The 18,444-nt window shown below is 35.3% G+C and overlaps 2 protein-coding genes and 1 long non-coding RNA gene across 3 annotated transcripts; 1 reads left to right on the top strand and 2 right to left on the bottom strand.

Annotated features, from left to right (window-relative positions):
• The first annotated feature begins 1,220 nt into the window (after window positions 1-1,220).
• LOC114743848 (cysteine-rich repeat secretory protein 38-like) lies at window positions 1,221-1,961 on the top strand. Its single transcript, XM_028932051.1, has one exon. The coding sequence runs from the start codon at window positions 1,221-1,223 to the stop codon at window positions 1,959-1,961; it is 741 nt and encodes a 246-aa protein (XP_028787884.1).
• A 3,477-nt stretch (window positions 1,962-5,438) lies between these two features.
• On the bottom strand, window positions 5,439-18,305 carry LOC114743847 (cysteine-rich receptor-like protein kinase 10). The gene is made up of 12 exons (XM_028932050.1): window positions 18,224-18,305; window positions 16,807-17,195; window positions 16,132-16,714; window positions 15,930-15,967; window positions 15,307-15,525; window positions 7,808-8,543; window positions 7,514-7,642; window positions 7,282-7,415; window positions 6,973-7,183; window positions 6,385-6,622; window positions 6,131-6,281; window positions 5,439-6,013 (listed from the first exon to the last, which is right to left on the bottom strand). Exons 2-12 carry the CDS (start codon window positions 16,831-16,833, stop codon window positions 5,666-5,668), a joined length of 2,814 nt encoding a protein of 937 aa, XP_028787883.1. The 5' UTR covers window positions 16,834-17,195; window positions 18,224-18,305; the 3' UTR covers window positions 5,439-5,665.
• LOC114743825 (uncharacterized) lies at window positions 12,472-13,183 on the bottom strand. The gene is made up of 2 exons (XR_003740031.1): window positions 13,099-13,183; window positions 12,472-12,766 (listed from the first exon to the last, which is right to left on the bottom strand). It is a non-coding gene; the product is annotated as an uncharacterized LOC114743825 (long non-coding RNA).
• Window positions 18,306-18,444: the final 139 nt, after the last annotated feature.

The raw sequence follows: 18,444 nt of genomic DNA, 5'->3' as shown, positions 1-18,444 counted from the left end.
TTTTCTCTCTCTATGACTCTATACTTTCTTTTATCACATTTTCTCATACCCTCTCTTTTATCAATTTTCTCATTTATTCTAAAGGCATATTTAAAAATAAAAGTATATTTTTAACTTACTTATTACTTTTAACAGTTCCTTATCCGCAAATTAGTTATTTGAAATTTATAATAAGGATCAGCGGAGGGAGTATTATCATTAAATTATTACTATTTTTATTTAATTAGTCAAGCTTGTGAAAATAATATGGCAAACAAAACAGCTTGTAAGCGAGGATGATGTGGAACGCGCACGTACAGTTTTTTTTTTTGGGACTGAAGCGCACGTACAGATTAATGCCACGAAGCCTCGAAATCGATTTCAATATAATCATCAAGAAGATTCATTGTATATAAGAAATTATGATTCCCCCCGCTCAAGCGCATATTAGGGATATTTGTGAAATTAATTTTTAGCGATAAAACGATCATCAAATCAATGAGAAAATCATCTTCCATCTTGTTGTGGAAATTGGACCATAAATTTTTTTTAAAAAAATGTCACAGGCAATCATCAGCATTAAGACAAGGTAAATTTTTCTAGAAGAGTATGACTTTGCAGACTAATAATGCATTAAAATCATTTAATACTAGAGAAATTTGTAATATTATATTAACAATATGAGTTTGATGGGAAGAAGAATGCTTTCACTAACTTTACTTTCTATTTAATCTTTTTATTATTGGATTAACTTTCAATGGCTGATATGCCTAAAGATCCAAATTTTCAGAATTTGAGTGAAAATCATCCTCCAAATCGAATTCAAACGCAATCATCAAGAGGATTATATATAGATAATTATGATTCCCACTACGATCAAATGCGCACTCAGATATATATATATATATATATATATATCTCTGAGTGCGCATTTGATATTGAGGGGCCAAAACCTCTCTTTGAGCCCACACTTGAGCGTTTCTGCATTACGAATGACGAAAAACGACCCAATACCAGGCAGGCGTGGTGGCCATTCATAATCCCATTTCAATGATGGACACTAATGTTGGTCTATATATCATGGGAAGCTACGACAAATCAACGAAATCGAATATGCAAGCTAGCTAGAATTATGAGCAATTAATGAGCCTGCCACTTGACCATTGTATTGCTACATGTGTACTATATAAATCCGTTTCAGAATATATATTCTGCCTCACACTTCGATCAGCTCAATGATGATGACAACTTCTTCGTCTGTCGTCATTTCTTTGGCTCTTGTTTCATTCCTCTGTCATCTTGTCATTCTCACCGCTGAAATTCACGAATGTTTCACTGACAATGGTTACTACTCAAAGACATCTCCCTACCGCACGAACCTCAATGTCCTTCTTTCTAATCTCACTTCGGCCACAGACGACGTCGATGACTTTAGTTTCTACAATGCTTCTCAGGGCAAAGATCCCTACACGGTTCATGCACTTGGGTACTGCAGAGGAGATGTGAATCCAGATTCTTGCCAGAGTTGCCTCAACAATGCCGCGAAGCTTCTCCCAAATCTATGTCTAAACCAGAGGAAGGCAGTTTTGTACGATGAACTTTGCATTTTACGATATTCAAGTCATTCAATGGTTGGGATATACGAGAATCCTGAGTTCTCCTTCTGCATGGCGAACCCAAATAATGACCCGGATCCAGACATGTACCACGGTCCGCTTGATGGTTTTTTGAAAAGTCTAGGAAACACTACTTCAGCTGTTGAGTCTCAGCGTAAGTACGCTGCGGGAAACATGAGAACTCGACTTTCAACTATTTATGGTCTTGCTCAGTGCACGCCATATTTGTCCAGACAAGATTGCACAGACTGCTTGTCGAAAGCTGTGTCGGAAATCCCAGATTGTTCGGAGAACAAGACTGGTGGAAGGATTATCAAACTGAGCTGCTTTCTTAGATATGAACATTACGCCTTCTATGATAGTTAGTAATTTTTAATTAATTAAAGGCTTTTAGAGTTCGTTTTAAGAGCCTTAGAGTTACGCGTGATGTGTGGAATATATGTGTGTTTAAGGGGGTGTTTGGCAAGTGCTTTTAAAAAGCACTTTTTTGCAAAATAAGTCAAACTTTTCTACATATTTACTTCATGAACCATAAAAATATTTTTGAAACTATAGTTTAGTTTCCATCCAAACACTTCCTAAGTTATGTACGTGGAATTATGAGCTTTGTATAGATATGTGGACTTAGAATTATGTATGTATGAAGGATCAGAGACCGCATATGATATTGCAAGAAGTTGAGAATAAGAAACACCTAATGCTTTTGCAGTTGTAAGAGGTTGATGTTATGGAAAAAGAAGAACAGAGAATTATGACCGTTCTAAGTTAATGTGTTGTTTTAAGGAGTTGCTAGCTACGAAAGCAGAATCTTAGACGATTGATGGGGACCTCATTTTTTGACGATCGAACAGCGTTTTTTCCTCCACCAGTTGATCTTTTAGCCCCTGGTGAACTAGAATCCTTCAAAAACTTCTCAATTAGTTGAACTGCTGCTATTCATTAAAAATGGAGGTTTTGATGGGACTGGGAGAGACACAGAGTGGCTGCTCAGCATATTACTGCAACTGAAGTCATAGTTGGCCCATCAGCTACATTTTCCTGAACACATAGCAACCCAACGTTAATGCATCTCATTATTTCATTTCTTGAACCATTGACTAACACAGGATCTATTATATTTGGGCTCATCCGATCCCTTTCCTCCAGTTTTGCCATGCTGCCTACAAGAATGTCCTCATAAATACGTTAATTTTAGTAAGCAATATGCAATATTCATAAATTTCGAAAGAGCAAAGACTTACAAGTTACAAAGTCTAGTGTGCCGAGGATATCTCCATTAAAGATACATACTCTTTTTTTTTTTCCCCACTTACAATCTGTAGAATTAGCATCCTGAAACTAAAAACATCTTATTTGTTTGAGAATTGTTCATTCATTACATATTCTGGAGCTATATATCCACTTTATATTAATACAAGCAATATTAGTTGAAAATATATATATTGATATTCATACTATAGCAATATTCAAGTTTCTCTCTTATTTTCATAAGTTGTTGTGGTGTACAATACTTATTTAGGTTCTAACAATTCTGCTTGTCACACTTTAAGTTTGATCCACGGCAAACTGTCATACCAAAATCTGATAATATTACTTATTTTGAGATCATGATGAATGATTCAAAGTCAAAAATCCTCATGAAGATAAAGAAGACCATCGGCTACACCTATGATGATTCTGTGATGTATCTCCCAATTTAGGTGAGCATTCCGATTTGCATCTACAACCCCACAGATTTGATCTTAGAATTCCATATAGCAAATATATATTTTATAATAAAATAAATTGTGCAGAATAACCACATATATTTGTTTACACCTAGCTAAAACCTGAAGAACTGATAAAACTGGTATAGTCCTTTATAATTTATTCAATTAAACTTAAATGAGAGAGACAGAATACAAATTATTAATAAAGCTAAAACATTTAGAATTTTTTCAGAGGAAAAATAGAAGCATCTATATATATCTTCTTCCCAAGACCTTTACTGGGAAGAAACAGAAGGCAAGGAGTCTAACCAGCTTGCGATGCTGAATCTTGGCAACCAACATTTCTTCATTCTTAAACTCTCGATCTCGCTGCCCAGAATTCTTGGATAACCTTTTAACTGCCACTTCTTCTCCATTACAGAGCTCACCCTGTATTTATCAAAGTTGGAAGCTACCTTAGCATCTCCAAAGTGGTGAACTTTGTCTCGTACTCACATTGCACTGAAGCGCACCATATATATATATATATATATATATATATATAGTTTGAGATTTTGGGCCCAATTTATTTGCTGCAGCATGCTTGCGAAGTGAATCTCCAGTCACAGCTTTAACTCTTAGCTTTTCCCAGAACTCCTTGACCGCTTGGTTGTACTTTACAGGATCTGTTGCGTTATTCCCACCAGTCCATTAATGGAGCCAAAACTCAGGTTCGTCCAGGATCCCCATTACTGATCTGTTTGAGTATCGTAGAAAGCATTTATCACAGCCTCCCATTGCCTCCTTCTGACTTGGACATTATTTAGGCCAACAACTGAGGCATTCTTGAGGCAAGTAAGGCATTTGATTGGTTCAACATCTCCTCTACATAACCCAATGGTGCTGACTCTATCAGGATTTTGGCCAAGAGACAAATTGTAGAAGCCATAGTCAATTTCTGTGTTGGAAGTGAGAGCTTAAAGATATTGAGGTTGGTTTGGTAGGTGCTTGAATTTGTATAGTGATATTTCTGTGGGAAACAAGAGTTGAAGTGATATGGGCGGTGAGAATGAGAAGACGAGAAAGGAATGAAAGCAGAAGCAAAGAAATTATTACCGACATTGCGAATCATACGGATTGGTGAAGAATGAACTTCAAGACATGATAATAACGTTTGTTGGTCTAATAGGAGTAACTAGTCTTAAGGTTGGAATTCCCACTGAAAAATGTGATATGTTTAATATCCAATAATACCTTCAATAAGATTTTCTTGCATAATAGGATAGTTATGCTTACAAAAAAATTATAACCTTGTAATACTGACACATAATTGAAAATTGGTGTGACCACGCTATGCGTATCTGGTCCCTGTTAACTAAGGTGGTCCAAACGCAATTAATTAAGTCTTTGAAGTTTTTCTCACGTCTGGTTTCAACGACTAAAGTCTTGGTCTCTTTTTTTATTCTAAAGGCATGAGCTGCTACACAAGAATTTACAGTCTATGCAACTAAGCCTGTGTTCACATGATTAATTATTATCTGTCCTCAAAAGACCAGATATAAGCCGGACTGTGTCAGTGGGAGTCTCAAAATTGGGCTTATACTCGCAATGGATGAATTTCTTTTACACATTAAAAAGGTTTGAATCCTTGACCCCGCTTAACAGCCGCCCCACCCTTGCCCCCTGAGCTACCCTCAGATGGCTCATAGCATATGTTTTAATTAATAAAACAAAACTTGATTTATAGAAGTTGATATAAACAAAAACCTAATCTTTTATTGATGACAGGACTAATTTTTCATCTGGATATTTAAGAAGTTCGTTACAAAGCAGGAAACGTAACTGTTGAAATCACTCATAATTAAATCTACTGCAAGTTCAAGGAAATTGAGTATATATAGAGAAACATTTTAAAAGGAACATATAAAAATGTGTTCATTCATTGACAACACTACCTCCACACCCAGCTGTGGAAATTAAGTGAGTTAACTCAGACCCGTTCAGACTAAATCAAGTTTCACTTGTCACCAAAAAAAAAAAAAACCAAAAGATTAAATCAAGTTGGACAAACCCAAACGCAATCTATCTTTCACTCAGAGAGAACTGGGTAATACAAGACCTCATTTGGTTACAGGGCCTAGAGATCAAATTATGTGAGCCAAACCGCTGAAAACACTCAATGTTTCTTACAAATATACAATTACAAAAGATCTTAAATGGGAAAAAATGGGGAAAAGTCCATTAATAATTTTGTTTTTGAAAAGTAAAATTTCTGCATCAATGTACGGCCTGTTTATTTCTAGCTGAATTACAAGCTTTCATTTCCAGTAGTGTAATCGGCACATTAAAACTGATCTTTGAATTTCACCTGCAAGGTAAAATTTAGCGAGGATGAAGCTCAGTTATTGTGACTTCATTTGTTGAGGCTTCAACATAGTCTCTTCCTCCTTCAGCTGATCTTGTGGCCCCTGATGAATTATTCTCCCCAGAATTCGTTTCTGGTAAGCTTCTGTTATACATTAAAAATGGAGGTTCGGATGGTACTGAGAGAGTTATAGAGTGGCTATCAAGCATTAGAGCAACTGAAGCCATGGTTGGCCTATCAGCTACATTTTCCTGAACGCATAGCAACCCAATATGGATGCATCTCTTTATTTCATTGCTTGACGCATTGTTTAATACAGGATCTACTATATTTGAGGTTGTCCCTTCTCTCCAGTTTTTCCATACCTACAAGAATTTCCTCGTCAACAGTAGTTAACTTTAGTATACAATTTTGCTGTTTCATGATGTGTGTTTATGTGCATGAGTCACATTGTCTGTGCTTCAATAAGGCCAAAGACTTACAAAGCTCAGTAGATTCAGTATATTCTCTTCATGAAAGATGCTGTTGTTTTTCTTCCCACATATAATCTCTAGGATTAGCACACCGAAACTAAAGACATCTGATTTGATTGAGAATTGCCCACGCATTGCATACTCTGGAGCCATATATCCACTGTATATGTCAACATGAAAAAGTTTAATTAAAAAATATTGTTGTTGCATGCTTCTCAAAGTTTGTTTTATTTTGATGTGTTGTTGAGACATGTTGTACTTACTAAGTTCCAACAATTCTACTAGTGTTACTTTGAGATTGATCCATAGCAAATAATCTTGCCATGCCAAAATCAGATATCTTGGGATTCAACTCTGCATCTAAAAGAATATTACTTGCTTTGAGATCACGATGAATAATTCGTAGCTGGGAATCTTGATGGAGATAATGAAGGCCACGAGCTACGCCCATGATAATTTTGTGACGCATCTCCCAATTCAGTTGAGCACGATGATTTGGATCTACAATTTCATATTGATATGATCTCAGGACTTGATGTGGAAAAAATTCTCTGTGAAATGAAAACTAACATGCTCTCTTGTCCTTAAAATCTGAGTGATTACGTGTTCGTATCTTCATCGCCTCTTGTCCTTATAATTAATATTAAACTTCATGATAACGATAAATATACATGCGTGTGTGCATGGGTGTGTGTATTGGTCTTTATACCTGAAACCCAAAGAACTAAGATAATGGATGTAATCTTTCATCGATCATTCAGTTTAACTTAAAATTGAGAGAGATAATATAGAAACTAATTAAGCTAAAGAACATTAAGTTTTTTCTCGATATGAAAGCACTTGTAACTTACCAAATAATAAGTAGTCAAGACTTTTATTGGGAAGAAACTCATAGATGAGAAGTCTTTCTTCTCTTTCCAAACAGAAGCCACGGAGTCTAGCTAAATTGCGATGCTGAAGCTTAGCCATCAACTTTACTTCATTCTTAAATTCTATGTCTCCTTGCCCAGAATTCTTGGATAACCTTTTGACAGCAACTTCTTCTCCATTATGGAGCTTACCCTGCAGTTATCAGAAGTTGGAAACTATATTTTAGCATGAATCATTTTCCACAAAGCAGTGAGTTTCATCTATTCATCCTGACTTTGTTATTGTTCTACCTTATAAACTGGTCCAAATCCACCTTGTCCAAGTTTATTTGCATCAGAGAAATTATCTGTTGCAGTTCTGATGGTTTCAAAATCTAACTGTAATGACTCAATAAATTCAGTTTCATCATCAAGTTCTGCTTCCTCTGCGAAGGAATTCAAACATATTAGCTTTCAAAATAAGTATTTTCTTTTGAAAGTGCATATTACCTGAGCTGCCAAGGAGATCTTTAATTTGACTTACTCTGAATTGCGTCCCTGGTTTTCCTCATTCTCAAACAAATAATACTGAAGACAGAGATGAGCAGTAAGATGGTTGCAACAGTTGGCAAAACTATGGCAATGATAGTCTTGATTGATTTTCGGCTATGCCCTGAAATAGCCAAACATACATATGCTCATTGAGGCATTCCTTCACTAAAATAGAGGAAAAACCACCGAAATAAGACTTCAACTGGAATTTTCTACCCAAAGTAATAGCTTGAAGGTAAGTTTTTCCGGCCAAAAATTTTTCAGGCCAACAAGTTTATATGGATACCTTTTGAGGTGGGTGTCCTCGGAGGGGAAATAGGAGACGGCGGCGGCAGTGGTGAATGCTCAGCCACAGGACCAAAGAAACGGTAGTTCTCGTACCTGACGTTGCAGCTGGGTTTGATAACCCTGCCACCTCTCTTTGTGAAACAACAACCGGGAAGTTCAGAGATAGCCGTCTTCAAGCAGTCGGAGCAATCTTGCTGAGACAAATCAGGAGTGCACTGAACTGCACCGTATATGGTGTAAAAGTTTGGACCCGCTTGATTTGCTTCTGCATATTTACGAAGTGAATCTCCATTCTTAGCTTTGCTTCTCAGTCCTTCCAACAACTCACTAACCACTTCGTTGTACTTGTCCTGATCTGTTGTATCATACTTGTTCCACAATATGAATGAAGCGTCAGATTCCATGACCCCAAATATTGAGCGGTTTGAGTATCGGAGAAAGCATTCGTCGTAGCCTCCCATAGCCTCCTTCATATTCGGACACAACATAGGGACAAGAACTGAGGCATTCTTGAGACAAGAACGGCATTCATTTGGTTTAATATCTCCTCGACATAACCCAATTGCGCTGACTCTATAAGGATACTGGCCATGAGACAAATTGTAGAAGCCATAGTCAATTGCTGTGTTGGAAGTGAGATCTGAAAGGACGATGTTAAGGTTGGTTTGGTACGTACTCGAATTTGTAAAGTTACCTCTGCTATGGAAACAGTAGATAGATCTCAACTCAGGAAGCTGGGCAGTGAGAATGATGAGATGATGAGAAAGGAATAAAAGCAGAACCAGAGAAATCGCAGCCATTGAAAAGTGCTTTTTACTCAGGATCACGCATTATTTTTATAATTTCACCCCAGGATAGTTATTCTCCGGTCTAGTTGACATAAGCTGGCCAAAATTTTTGCTTCTATGTTACGGGTCAAGTCAATCATTGACCCGGTTACGTCAATGGCATGCCGTTAATCACGTTCGCGTACGTTGTCATTATACTTACTGGTGGGGTCCACTAACAAGCCTACTAATTAATTACTTCTCTGGTTATTAGAACTTTTTAATGATTAAGATTTTTCTTTGATCTCTATTAGTAATTTCTCCTAAAAAATGCAGCCAAAAACAAATAGGAGCCGTACTACTAGTTCTAGGAATTTGACAGGAACCTTGCGTCAAAAAGGAAACATTATATTTGACATATTATTTATGGAGTTCAAACCTTTTTCAAGCCTGTGCGCAAAAACTTCTAGGCAATAATAGATCGACAGTCGTTTTTATTTCTAGGTGAACTACAATCCATTTTTTTTATTATTATTTTTATGTTTTCTCTTTTCCTGGATGATTTGCAGATTAAAAATATTCATGTATATTGAATGTGTGTCACATCCAAGGCTAAATTTATGGAGGGTAAAGCTGAGTAATTGAGACCTCATATATATTGACTCTTGAACAGAGGTGCTTTCTCCTTCAACACTTGATGTTGTTGCCCATTATCTCCGGTCCTAATTATAAGAGTTAGTTGACTAATTTGAAAAGATTAAAAAAAATTAAATTATTTATTTGTAATAAATAGATGTTGTTTTTTCTAAAATATCCTTACTAATCAAGTGATTTGTTAGAACTACTATTGTCAGAAGAACTATATTGGAAAAAAATACATAAATATGAGAGACAAAGTAAATTGGGACCTTATATTTAAAATCAAAATAAAAGTCAAATAAGATTTTATATTAAGAACCGGAAGTAGCATGTTCCTTCAAATGCGTCTCAGTTGAATTGCTGTATTCACCAAATACGAAGGTTCCGAAGCTAATGGGAGAGAGAAAAAGTGACTGCTCAGCATTACTACAACTGAGGCCATAGTTAGCACTATGCAATGTTCATAAATTTCGAAAGAGCAAAGACTTGCAGAGTCTAGAAGACCGAGGATATCTTCATTAAATATATTATTGTTTTTCTTCCCGCTTACGCTATTTTTTTTTTTTTATCAGCTTCCCGCTTACACTCTCTAAAATTAGCACCCGAAACTAGAAACATCTTATTTGGTTTAGAATTATCCATACAATGCGCATTTTGAAGTCATATATCTTTTGTATGTCAATATGAACAAGTTTAATTAAAATATGTATATATTGATATTCATACTATAATACTACCTTCTCTCCTAATTATAAGATTTTATTTATAGTCTATAAACAAAGTCTTATAATTAAGATTGGAAATAATAATATCTTTTCTTATTTTCATAATAGGTTGCCGTGTATAATATTTACTAGATTCTAACAATTCTATTTGTCTCCTTTTGATTTTGATATGCAGTAAATAGTCTTGTTATACAAAAATCTGATATCTTACAATTTAACTCTTTACCTAAACGAATATTATTTATTTTGAGATCACGATAAATGATTCGAAATCAAGAATCAAGAAGGCCATGAGCTACGCGTGTCTCCCAATTTAAATGAGCACCACCTGTCGGATCTACAGCCCCACATGTATCGTCTTAGAATTCCATACAGCAAATATTTTGCAGTAAAATGAATTGTACTGAATAAACATAGTGATTACAAATTTGTATCTCTATTTCCTCTTGTCCTTTTATTTTAAATTAAATTTGATGAAGATACACCTAAATGTGTGTGTTTGCGGACAACTCAAACCCAAAGACCTAATAAAACTGATAAATATATATAATCCTTTATAATTCATTCAATTAATTTTAAGTGAGAGATATAATACACATTAATAAAGCTCAAGCATTTATAACCTTTTTCAAAAGAAAAATAGAAAGATCTATGTGTAACTTACCAAATAATAAGCAGTCTAAGATTTTCACTGGGAAGAAACTCATACACGAGTAGTCTTTCTCCTCTTTCCAAACAGAAGCCAAGGGGTCTAACTAGCCATGCCCAAGTTTGGCAACCAACATTACTTCATTCTTAAACTCTCCATCACCCTGCTGGTAAAAAAAACTCTCCATCACCCTGCCCAGAATTCTTGGATAACCTTTTAACTGCAACTTCTTCTCCATTATAGAGCTCACCCGGCATTTATCAAAGTTGGAAGTTACCTTAGCGTGTCCAAGGTGGTGAACTTTGTCTCGTACTCACATTGTTTGTACCTTGTAGACTGTTCCAAATCCATCTTGTCCAAGTTTATTTGCATCAGAGAAATTATCTGTTGTTAGTTTGATAGTGTCAAAGTCAAATTGTGTTATCTCAGTAGGTTTAATTCCACTATTGATTCAGCTTCTGGAAAGGAATCTTCAAACAAATTTAGTACGTGCTTTTCAAGTCCTATTTACAAGACACTTCTAATATATTTTACAGACTAAAAAAAATCTTAAAATGCATTGACTATTTATTAAAATATAACAACTTCCCCATTTTTACCCCTATTTAATATATGCATCTATCAAAAAAGATAACTATCTGCACTACAACAAATGAAGGACGAAATAGTATATTTACGCTAAAAATTTAATGAAGTAACTTATAAATAAGACCAAAAAAGATTTTCTTTCTGCCTTATAATTAATAGAACCCGAAGCGTAGTCATAAAAATTAACTTCCGTTTGAAATAGTTTATCACAAGAATTGCTGGATATATAGAGCATTATATTAATTTGACTTGCTTTGAATTGTGTCTTTGGGTTTCATTCTTCGTACTTGCCAAGTGAATCTCCAGCCACAGCTTTAACGCAATTAAGTCTTTGAAGTTTTTCTCACGTCTGGTTTCAAAGACTAAAGTCTTGGTCTCTTTTTTATTCTAAAGGCATGAGCTGCTACACAAGAATTTAAGGTCTATGCATCTATGTCTGTGTTCAAATTGGTTGGGGAAGAAAAAGTGTGTTCAAACGCCAATTTATTAATTGTTATTTGTCCTTAGAAGACTAGATACAAGCTCCACTGTGTCAGTGGGAGTCCCAAAATTGGGCTTATGTTTATAATGCATCGATATAGCATGAGTTTTTTTTAACACATTAAAAAGGTTTGAATCCTTCATCTCCCACGCACCCTTGACCTCTGAGTTAGCCTCATTCTCATACGGCTTATAGCATAAGAGTTTTAATCAATAAAATAAAACTTGATTTATAACTAACAAAAGTTGGTTTGGTTGGGTAAGGAATCCACTCACCACCCATAAGATCATAAGTTTGAATTCTGCTGCCAGTGTGAAAATTTTGTTAGTGAACAATTTTTAAGTACCTCTATAAGTACTCTCTAAGCTTAAAAGCTAGAAGCACGCTTTGACCCTGGTAAACTCCTAAGACGCAACTCATATAAACTTTTTTTATTAACAAAAAAAAACATGATTTATAGAAGTTGATATAAACAAAAACCTAATCTTTTATCAATACATGAATAACTTTTCATCCAGCTATTTAAGAAGCTCCTTACAAAGCAGGAAATATAACTGTTGAAATCACGTCTAATTAAATCTACTGCAAGTTCAAGAAAATTGAGTGTATGTAGAGAAACTTTTTAAAAGGAACATATAAAAATGTGTTCATTCATTGACAACACTACCTCTACCCAAGTATATATGGGTTCCCATCCACACGCAAGTTTGGAAATTAAGTGAGCTTTAACTTGGACTAGTTCGGATTAAATCAAGTTGGACAAACCTAACCTATCTTTCACACAGAGGGAGAAATGGGTCATACATAGCCTCATTTACACTGAAAACACTCATTTTTTTCTTATAAATAAGCAATTACAAGAGATGTTAGATAGAAAAAATTGGGGAAAAGTCCGCAATTAATAATTTTATTTTTGAGAAGTAAAATCTCTGCATCAATATACAGCCTGCTTATCTTTAGGTGAACTGCTAGCTTTCATTTCCACTAAAGTAATCTGCACATTAAAACTAATATTGGAATTTCACTTGCAAGCTAAAATTTAGCGAGGATGAAGCTCAGTTATTGTGACTTCATTTGATGAGGCTTCAACATAGTCTCTTCCTTCTCACTACAAAAAAACATGATTTTAGCAACAGAATTTAGCGACGAAATTTTTTATTTGACGACGGAATTAGCGACAGAAACGGATTAGTGATGAAATTATCAACGGAATTTGTTCCGTCACTAATTCCTTTATCACTAATTGATTAGCGACGGATTTTCCGTCGCTAATTACCTACTGAATTTTTCCATCACTAATTCAATTTTTTAAAAAATAAAATAAAATGCCACGTGGCACCTCTACTAATTGCCACGTCATCATTGGGGACCACTTCCACATGTCATTGCCACCTCACCTCCACCTGCCACGTGTGCACCACGTGTCACACCTCTATCTACCACATGTGCCTGCCACCTAACCTCTGCCTGCCACGTGTGCGTCACATGTCACCACCGCATAATTCCCTCCTCAAAGTGACTTCTCTATGGTTTGAACCTAGGATCTCCTCCGTGCACACGTGCGGCTTTACCAATTCAGTTGCAATGAACCTATTGATTTATTATGTAAAATTAAATATATATTGTATTATTTTACACAAACAATTATATATACATATATATTATTAAAAACTAAAAATATGCTATATGATAATTTTAATCATAATTATTTTAATGAAAAAATAATTTTTAAATATTTGTTTACTATTTTTATAATGTTTTATTTTTTAAAAAATATTTTTAATGTAATTTTAATTTCTAACGACACTAATTTTGAATTTTAAATCATAAATAATTTTTTATAAATATTTTTTAAATTTACTTTTTAATTAACATTGATAAGATATACAATTTAATATTATATATATATATATTATATTACATTATATTATATTATGTATATGTGTTTTATATATTTGAAGAAAATCATTTACTATTAGTCAAAAAATCTTGTTATTTAAAAAATAACTACTATAATAAAATCTAATAAGCTATTCTATATAAAAAATTAAATGATTTAAATAGATTATGATAAACAGTATTCTCCTACTTGTATATATATCCTATGTAATTTATTTTCTTAAAATTTGTGACGGAATTTGCTTTGGAAACAAATTCCGTCGCTAATTTTTGACGGAATTGCGACGGAATTTCCGTCGCTAATTTTTTTTGACGGATTAGCGACGGAATTAGTGACAGAATTTTCTGACGGAAAAGATTCTGTTGCTAAATTTTATTGACGGTTTTTCTGACAGATTAGTGACGGAATGTAGTAACGGACAGAAATTCCTTCGCTAATCTGTTGAAAAAATTAGCGACGGAATTTCCGTTGCAATTCCGTCAAAAATTAGCGACGGAATTTGTTTCCATTGCTAATTTGCCACGGAATTTTTTTCCGTCGCAAATTCCATCGCTAATCAGCTGTTTTTTTGTAGTGTCTCCACCTAATCTTCTAACCCCTGATGAACTATTCTCCCTCGAGTTCATCTCTGGTAAGTTTCTCTTACACATTAAAAATGGAGGTTTTGATGGTACTGAGAGAGTTATAGAGTGGCTATCAAGCATTAGAGCAACTGAAGCCATGGTTGGCCTATCAGCTAGGTTTTCCTGAACGCACAGTAACCTAATGTGGATGCATCTCTTTATTTCATTGTTTGAATCATTGTTTAATACAGGACCTACTATATTTAAGGTTGTCCCTCCTCTCCAGTTTTTCCATGCCTACAAGAATTTCCTCGTCAATAGTAGCTTAGTGTACAATTTTGCTGTTTCATGATGTGAGTTTATGTGCATGCGCTAGCTTGTGTATGTTTCAAAAAGGGCAAAGACTCACAAAGCTCGGTGGATTTCCACTTATAATCTCTAGGATTAGCCCACTGAAACTAAAGACATCTGATTTCATTGAGAACTGTCCACACATTGCCTACTTTAGAACCATATATCCACTGCATGTCAACATGAAATAGTTTAATTAGAAAAGATTATTGTTGCATGCCCCTTAGAATTTATGTTTTATTTTGATATGTTGTTGATATATATTATACTTACCAAGTTCCAACAATTTCACTAGTGTTACTTTGAGATTGATCCACAACAAATAATCTTGCCATTCCAAAATCAAATATCTTGGGATTTAATTATACATCTAAAAAAATATTACTTACTTTGAGGTCACGATGAATAATTCGTAGTTGAGAATCTTCATGAAAGTAATGAAGGCCACGAGCTACACCTATAATAATTTTGTGATGAGTCTCCCAATTTAGCTGAGGATCTACAATTTCATATTGATATGATCGGTATGTGGTAAAAATTTTCTGTGAAATGAAAACTAACATGCTATCTTGTACTTAATGATGAGTGATTACATGTTCACATCTTGATCGCCACTTGTCCTAATAATTAATATTAAATGATAATAATAAATATATATATATGTGCGCACAAGGGTGTGTGTATTGGTTTTTCCACCTGAAACCAAAAGAACCAATTTAATATTAATGGGTGTAATCTTCTATCGATCATTACAGTTAACTTAAAATAGAGAGAGATAATATAGAGATTAGTTAAGTTAAAGAACATGCAAGTTTTTTCTTGATATGAAAGCACTTGTAACTTGCCAAATAACAGGTAGTCAAGACTTTTATTGGGAAGAAACTCATAGATGAGAAGTCTTTCTCCTCTTTCCAAACAGAAACCAAGGAGTCTAGCCAAATTGCGATGCTGAAGCTTAGCCACCAACTTTACTTCACTCTTAAATTCTATATCTCCTTGCCCAGAATTGTTGGATAACCTTTTGACAGCAACTTCTCCATTATGGAGCTTACCCTGCAATTGTCAAAAGTTCGAAACTATACCTTAGTATAAATGATTTTCCAGAGTGGTGACATTAATCTATTTATCCTGACATTGTTATTATTCTACCTTATAAACTGGTCCAAATCCAACTTGTCCTAGTTTATTTGCATCAGAAAATTTATCTGTTGCAGTTCTGATGGTTTCAAAATCTAATTGTAATGACTCAAGAAATTCAATTTGACCATCAAGTTCTGCTTCCGCTGTGAATAATTTCAAACAGATTAGCTTTCAAAATATTTTTCTTTTTGAAATTGCAAATTACCTGAGCTGCTGAAGAGATCTTTAATTCGACTTACTTTGAACTGCTTCTCTGCCTTTCCTCATTCTCCAACAAATGCTGAAGACACAGATGAGCACTAGGATGATTGCAGAACAATGGCAATGCTAGTAATGATTGACTGTCTACTATGCCCCGAAAAAGCCAAACATATATACGCTCATTGAGGCACTCCTACACTAAAATAGAGGGAAAACCACCTAAGTAAGACTTTTACTGGAATTTTCTACTAAAAAGTAATAGCTTAAAGGTAAATTTTTCCGGCCAAAATTTTTTTTAGACCTGTTTTACTTGGATACCTTTTGAGGTGGACGTCGTTGGAGGGGAAAGAGGAGACGGCGGCAGCGGTGGTGAATCCTCAGCCATGGGACCAAAGAAACGGTAGTTCTCATACCTAACATTGCAGCTGGGTTTGATAACCCTACCACCTCTCTTTGCGAAACAACAATTGGGAAGTTCAGAGATAGCGGTCTTCAAGCAGTCAGAGCAATCTTGCTGAGACAAATCAGGAGTGCACTGAACCCCACCAAATATGTTTTGCAAGTTTGAAGCCGTTTGATATGCTTCTGCATACTTAAGAAGTGAATCTCCATTCTTCGCTTTGCTTCTCAGTCCTTCCAATAATCCACTAACTTCATTGTACTTGTCCTGCTCTGCTGTATCATACCTGTTCCACCATATGCACGAAGCGTTAGATTCCATGACCCTAAATATTGAGCAGTTTGATTGTCGGAGAAAGCACTCGTCGGAGCCTGCCATAGCCTCCCTCATATTTGGACACGACATAGGGAGAATAAGTGAGGCATTCTTGAGGCAAGCATGGCATTCATCTGGTGTGATATCTCCTCGACATAGCCCAATTGTGCTTACTCTATCAGGATGCTGGCCATGAGATAAATTGTAGAAGCCATAGTCAATTTCTGTGTTGGAAGTGAGATTTGAAAGGACAATATTAAAGTTGCTCTGGTACGTACTTGTATTTGTAAAGTTACCTCTGTCATGGAAACAATAGGTACATGCCCAGTCAGGACCAGGAAGCTGGGCACACAGAATGGTAAGATGAGAAAGCAATGAGAGCAAAACCAGAGAACTGGTAGACATTGCAGAGTGCTTTCCTTTTAGACTTCTGCTTTTTATTCAGAATCATGCATTATTTTTATAACTTCACCGGAGAATAGTTATTCTGCGGTCTAGTTGACTTAAGTAGCTAGCCATAATTATTGCTTCTCCATTGTGGGTCAAGTCGATCATTGACCCGGTTAAGTCAATGGCATTGACCATTCGGTTAAGCTGTCATAAAGAGATGGAATAATATCTGCTCAAGGGCCGTGGCGTGCACTCCAGACCAGACTCTACTCTTCCCCTTTATTGTAGCAAAGTCGACGCAAACAATGAGAAATATTAATTTTCCATATTCGTAATTATGAGATGGAATAATATCTGCTTAATTTGTATTGATCCCATTTACAGTTTAGTATTCTTCATCATTTTAATAAGATAGGATATTTAAGTGGATGCTACGTGTATGGATTATGTTTGTTGTCATAGGGGAGAGGAATTATTTTTAAGGACTAGAGCTAGTGTTTGAATTATTATTTTTTATATTTACAAGTTATAAGATTTCTAATTATATGTGTTGATTGATTGAATAAAAGGTAACTAATTTTTCAACCCTCATCTCTTTTAATTTCTACTTCTTCCGATAATGAAAAATGAGGAGAATAACCTGCTCAATTCTCATAAGGACTTGTCCGATCGTCCAGTTAAAGTTAGTGCTGATTTTGTAGACAGATAAGGCTACTTAAGCCAATTACTTCCCTTAATAAAGAGTAAGTAATTACTACTCTCTATTATTAATCCCATGCATCTGTTATTCTAGAGAATTAGGGTCTACTAAATCAATGAGAGTTGGGTCTAACAGAAGGTTTACAAAAAGCAAGGTTTGAGTGCTCTGTGTCTACATTAGTGCCTCGTGCCTGTACTTGGGGGGGAAAAAAGGTCCACTGCCTGCGAATTAACTAACTTATAATGTCGTATTCACAGGCAATCAATTAATTAATGCATTAATTTACCCCAATTCTAATATCACTAAATGTGGCATAAGATCCAATTCCTGACAAAGCTAAGATCTAACCCATAATCTATCTCAAGTCTAACCAATTGAAAAATCTAAGATAAAATGCTCTGATTAAATAATCAAACATAAGAAATATACCCAAAAGAAAGTATTTACAAAGAATCACCCTCTCATCTTGAAGCTAATAAAAACCGACATAAACATCAGAATACAGCAACAGGAAAAAAAATAGTGAGGGAGGAAAAAGCCATAGCTGGTGAAATCCAAGCTCAAGACGATAGTTGGAGCAAAGATGACACAAGCATAGAAAGTACCTTGATCGAATCAAAACGGAGGACTGGAGAAGAGGCGATTGTCAGCGGCGTTGTGGCGGAGATGAGATTGAGAGCGGCGAGAAAGCTTCGCGTTCCCTCCCCTGTCCGTCGGCTTCGTCTCCTCTTTCGGCTTCAAGCGCGACCTCCAGGAGAAGAAGAACAGAAACAGAAAAAAAGGCGTGCCCTCGATCTTGTTCGATCATTTCTTTTTTACCTTCGGG

The sequence above is a fragment of the Neltuma alba genome, unplaced genomic scaffold, assembly GCF_004799145.2.
Source record: "Neltuma alba isolate B1F8T4 unplaced genomic scaffold, ASM479914v2 tig00004148_pilon, whole genome shotgun sequence".
NCBI lineage: Eukaryota > Viridiplantae > Streptophyta > Magnoliopsida > Fabales > Fabaceae > Neltuma > Neltuma alba.
Note: the sequence above shows the minus strand (reverse complement) of the source record. Positions and strands in the feature narration are given on the sequence as shown.

Bases quoted from the DNA above. Each gene is read 5' to 3' on its own strand.
- LOC114743848 (XM_028932051.1), top strand. From the start codon at position 1,221: ATGACAACTTCTTCGTCTGTCGTCATTTCTTTGGCTCTTGTTTCATTC.
- LOC114743847 (XM_028932050.1), bottom strand. From the start codon at position 16,833: ATGACAGAGGTAACTTTACAAATACAA. The intron at 16,715-16,806 runs GTACGTACCAGA...TCTCATGGCCAG, and splicing joins AGGTAACTTTACAAATACAA to CATCCTGATAGAGTAAGCAC. The intron at 7,184-7,281 runs GTAGAACAATAA...TGATAACTGCAG, and splicing joins GATTTGGACCAGTTTATAAG to GGTAAGCTCCATAATGGAGA.